The sequence below is a fragment of the Halichoeres trimaculatus genome, unplaced genomic scaffold (genome assembly GCF_033239565.1).
Source record: "Halichoeres trimaculatus isolate MK-OKI-2021-1 unplaced genomic scaffold, fHalTri1.1 fHalTri1_scaffold_13, whole genome shotgun sequence".
Classification (NCBI taxonomy): Eukaryota; Metazoa; Chordata; class Actinopteri; order Labriformes; family Labridae; genus Halichoeres; species Halichoeres trimaculatus.
The window spans coordinates 30119976-30125010 of record NW_027437191.1 but is presented as its reverse complement, the minus strand read 5'-3'; the positions used below and the strand labels follow the sequence as shown (position 1 = coordinate 30125010).

At 39.1% G+C, this 5035-nt stretch overlaps 1 protein-coding gene across 1 annotated transcript; it reads right to left on the bottom strand.

Moving 5' to 3' along the window:
- Positions 1-916: 916 nt before the first annotated feature.
- LOC141802144 (protein LBH) lies at positions 917-2100 on the bottom strand. Its single transcript, XM_074685606.1, has 3 exons — positions 1432-2100; positions 1169-1328; positions 917-1086 (listed from the first exon to the last, which is right to left on the bottom strand). Exons 1-3 carry the CDS (start codon positions 1501-1503, stop codon positions 1016-1018), a joined length of 303 nt encoding a protein of 100 aa, XP_074541707.1. The 5' UTR covers positions 1504-2100; the 3' UTR covers positions 917-1015.
- Between the last annotated feature and the right edge of the window lie 2935 nt (positions 2101-5035).

The following is a 5035-nucleotide window of genomic DNA, read 5'->3' as shown; positions in this document are numbered from 1 at the left end:
AAGCCACCACACCTCCAGGTTGGAGTTTCTCACGGGATTTCAAAGTAGCCTCATACTTCAGGAAAAAAAAATTACTCCTAAAAACAGGAGGAAAAAATTACCACGAAAAACAGCAGGTTGCGGTTCTCGCGGGATTTCTAAGTATCTCAATATTTCAGGAAAAAATTAAAAAGTAATCTGAAAACAGAAAAAAAATTACTCATAAAATCAGAAATAATTATAACAAAAACAAACCAATAAAAAAATAATATTAATCAGAAAAACAAAATTAATTTCCACAAAAAATTACTCATAAAAACAGAAATAATTTTAACAAAAAACAAACCAATAAAAAATATTAATCAGAAAAACAAAATTAATTAACACAAAAAACAAACCGAAAAATAAATTACTCAGAAAAACCTGAGTTGTTTTTTGTTTCTTCAAGTGAATGCAATACGCTTCCGTATATATCTAAATGTGATTATTATTATTATTATTATTATTTTATTTATTTATATATTTTTTTTGAGTACTGTGTGCATGACAGAAAAAATAATACAGAAGAACACAAGAGGGAGCCACAGGGCTATGTTTAGACTGGAGCCAAAGATCTGCTAGAGATCACATAGGTAATCAATCCAAAAACAGTTCTTGTTCCTAGACATATGTTTTCTTTTTAACTGTGAAAGATTTCCACTACATTCTAACAGTCCCCCTCAGAAAAATAGAAAAATCAACTTCTAAAAATCAGACACACAATGTCACAAAAGCACTAACTCTCAAAGTTTGATTTAAGTTTTTATTCTATTCACATATTTATCCTCTGATTGTTCAAGATTATGTGAATCACAATCCCAGAATTCTCTGGGGCCATGGATGTCTTAAGTCTGGAATTTGTTATTTTGGATTTTCTGACCCGGTCCTCTGTCTCCACCCCCACAGTCCTGAAAGAGGAGTTACAAGGGATGGCCCCACCATTGGCACCACATACACTGTGTCTTCACTTTGATTGGCTGAGGGATTTCCAGCCATGTCAGTCAGAGTCTAAAACTCCACCCACTTGTTGTTTCAGTGGCTCCGCCCCTTTCTCAGGTACCTCTGAATCTGAAAACAGAAATTATCTTTACCTGTAAGGTCAAAGTTCAGGTAGACTCACCAGTTAATAAATCAAGTGTTGGTTCCTCACCTGTGATGTGGGTGGGGCTTTCTCTGACATCACTGCTGACATCATCAGGAGGCCAGCGGAGCTCCCCGCTCTCAACCTCACCTCCATCTGTCGGCTCCACTACGATGGATGGAACACGCCTGGAAAGTTTTGGAATACGCTCCACAGGGTCTGGAAACACCTGGAGAGGAGGAGAAAGAGTGGACCAATCGGAGAGCTCGATGATGACCTCACTTATCAGCTCACTTTGATGGACCTGTATCCATTATGAGTTTGAATCCTACCTGGAAAGATATTTCCTCCTGTCCAGAAGCTCCGCCCACTGTCTGCTCACAGGTGTTGATCACTTCTGTCATCTTAGCCAATCAGAACGCAGGTACTGCAGGACACAGGAAGCTGTGATGGGGCAAATCAAACCTCCAATTATTGATCCCCTGATCTCTAACCTCTTCACCATGCAACTTCTGACTCAACAGACTTGAGACTGAATGTGCTGTGAGGTCACTTCCTGTTTTATATCCCTGTAGTGGTCTGGTTTGATCTGAATACTCAGACTCTGCAGTCAAATCCATGGAAATGAGCTCAGTCTGGCCAGGCTGCCATGTGAACCAGCTCTATGAACAGGTGGAGTTTAACCCTAAACTGTGACTGACAGGCACATAGTCCTAAAAAAAAGTCAAACTTCCTGTACAAAGACCAAGTTTAGTTATTAAACTTATTAGGTCTCACTTATCCCAAAAAGCAAGTTAAATCAAAAATTGCACAAAAGCTGGGGTCTAGAGGTTTAAGTGGTACCAGGTGTTTTTAAAAGTATTTTAGGTATTACCTGAAGGGGTTTTGGTTGTTAAACAGATTTTAGGGGTTCTTTGAAGGTGTTTCAGGTGGTTTTAGATAGATTCTGAGTTTTTTATGAAGGGGTTGCAGGAGTCTTCATAAATGGTTCCTTGATTTAAAATGCTTTCAAGCATTTTTTGAAGGGTTTCAGATACAGTATTCATTAAAAAGGTTTCAGGTGTTTTGATTAATGGTTTAAAGGGGCTTTGAGGACTATCTGGAACAGCTTGTGCTTTTGAGTGATTAAGTCTCCATTTCCCAAAAGAGCTTGCACCCACCGTCATAAAGATGTGACTCTTACAAAGGCGTGTTCCTTTTGAAGCAAATACATGGAGAGCAAATCTTTTTTAACACTATTTTCTTTGTTCAAGACTACTTTCTACAGAATGCAAAGCGACAAAGAACGAGATCTGTTAAAAGTTACGTAATGCTTTTGTTTGAAATGACATCAAGCAAAATATAGCCCCGTTTCCATCAAGCAGTTCAGTTCAGTTTGTCTCAGTACGGCACGCATTCTATGCTGTTTCCACTGACTAATCCCGGGACAGTTCCCCAAATAAACGAGACAAGCTGTCCGGCTCTTTTGGATCCTTCCATTGAGGTGCCACGCTAAACTGATCCCAGATCTCAGAACACTGCAGACAATTGAATGGTCAAAAGAGTCTGCACTTACTATGCGACAGTGGCTGCTGTATTTCTCCTGGCGGCACACAGTCTTCTCTGAAACAAAGCTTGATTGTTCTTTGTAACAAAGAACCACATGGAAATCACAAAGAAGACGAATTGCTGGATGTCTTCCATTGTTGCTTGGGGTAAACTGTGTCGCACTGCTATGGCGTCAGGCTACTGTGTAACTGATGTAGCTATTGGCACCTGGTTTATATGCCGCCTACCACAAGGTTGGCTGTAGAAACCAACTTTCGGGCTTTTGTTAACTCTATTTGTATTTAAGTTAAGTAGCTGTCTATATTTAGCGCTACTCATAGCTCGGTGCTCTAAGACATGTCTGTAATGTGTAACATTAGTGAATCCTGGTTATGTCCTGTCAGTTATCTACCAATCAGAGCTAACGTAACCTCACTCTTCATTTTATTGATAGACTCTCAAGTTTGAACAGACCAATGGGTTGGGAGGGACATTATCACTAACAGATTAGCCCCGGTGTTAGCCTTTAGCTCGTGCTCTATCACTCTCCTATTTGGCTTTCTAGAAGTGAGACTTTTTCCAAGATAACTTTGAAAGCCCTCACAGACCCTTTAACCCTTTAACTTTCTCTTTTTATATGCAAGGGATACGGAGTCCATTCCATTTTTGACCCTTTAACTTCCATCCAAGAAAAAAAATAAAAAAACAAAGTTATTCTAAGCTGTAATGATGACCCTATCAGGTTTTACTCAGTTCAACATATTTTTCAGTGTTATAACGGCACAAAAAGCGCTCTAACAAAGAGTTGAGCTACAAGTTAAGAGGTCGAAAGGCTTTCAGGTGTTTTTGAAAGAGTTTAAGGTTTTATTTAAAAAGGTTTCTGCTGATCTTTAAGAGGGTTTCAGGTTATCTTTCTAAGAGGGTTTTATGTTTCTGAAAGGGCATTGATGGCTTCCCTGAAAGACGTGAGTGTTGGGTCTGCGGTGGTGAAAACACTCCATAAGAAACAAAAAGACTGAGATGGATAAATTTCCCAAGAGCACTTAACTTTGCCTGCACTTCTACAACATAAAAACAACACTTTCTCAGTCACATGTCATAAAACGAGCCAATCAGAGGCTAGGATGACCAAAACCGAAGAAGTCCATCCAACAGGTTTTGATCACAGCTACGAGACAGGTTAAAATTAATTCAACATCGTAAATACATAAATGACTAGTGAGTAAATATTTTAAACATACTTAAACTTCAGTTGCCTTAAAGTAGCTCAAATGGACTCACCTGAGAAGTTAAGGTGAACTTGAAACTCCTTAACCCTTTAGAGAATGTCGATTTTGAGTCACTTTAGAGATTGTGAAATTCTTTGAGGTATATTTGGGAGGTCGGAGAGTAGGTCTGAGTTTTTGTTGCTGGACTGATGTGGATTCAGTCGGAGAGAGAAGTCAGAGAAAGTTTGGACAGGTAAGACAAACCTGATGACACTTCTGGATTATTTAACACTATCAATGAGCTCTTTTTCCACTGGAGGAGCAAACCCTGAACGCATCACGGCCAAGTGACTAACTGGTCTGATACCTGACAGCAGACATGCCATCATTTTCAGACAGAAACTTCTGGAATATTAAAACTAGAGCTGTCAGAATTTAGTTAATTTATAGTTAATTTATAACACTGAAAAGACCCACCTGATGATGATGATGATGATGATGTAGAAGATGATAAAGATGAAAGAAGCCTGTAGCTGTCAGACGTCTGCTCCTACTTTCAGCTTAAGTGCCTCCTCCCCACATTGTGTGTGTGTGTGTGTATTTGCATGTTGTCCTGATTTGACTCTGTTTATTGTGGTTTCTGCTCTTTGACTTCCCCTTAAAGAGTCTTCATTTCATTATCGTACCAATTCATCTTCTGTTATGTTTTGTGCGTCTTTGTGCATTTTTTTGTTTTTTTTTTTCAGTCTGTTCTGATGACATCACTCTGATGTTTAGCCCCGCCCCCTCTGACCTCTGGCCTCACCAGCCTCCTCCATCCATTATTAATCAGGGCTGCATCGATTATTAACAGCTAATGATCGATTCAGTTACAGACAAGAGGACGCAGGTAAGCTGTGACATCACACACACAGACTGATGTAACAGGTGACAACAGGTAAAGAGGATGAAAAGTTAAAGGAAGTGGAGGAGTTTGTGTTAAATGAAAAATGATCATTTTATAACTCGTTTTTATTTGATGCATGACAGTTAATATGGCATTACATAATTACATTGATACTGAGCAGGGCCTTCATATACAGATATAAAATAAGTGGTGTCGGCAGCCACAGAGACCTCGACCATTATAACTGAGAATTTACCTTTTGAGAGATCACTTATCTGACCTTTATCACCCAGTAAACACAACTTTGGACAGAGT

Bases quoted from the DNA above. Each gene is read 5' to 3' on its own strand.
- LOC141802144 (XM_074685606.1), bottom strand. From the start codon at position 1,503: ATGACAGAAGTGATCAACACCTGTGAGCAGACAGTGGGCGGAGCTTCT. The intron at 1,329-1,431 runs GTAGGATTCAAA...CCTCCTCTCCAG, and splicing joins AGGAGGAAATATCTTTCCAG to GTGTTTCCAGACCCTGTGGA. The intron at 1,087-1,168 runs GTGAGGAACCAA...TTCTGTTTTCAG, and splicing joins AAGCCCCACCCACATCACAG to ATTCAGAGGTACCTGAGAAA.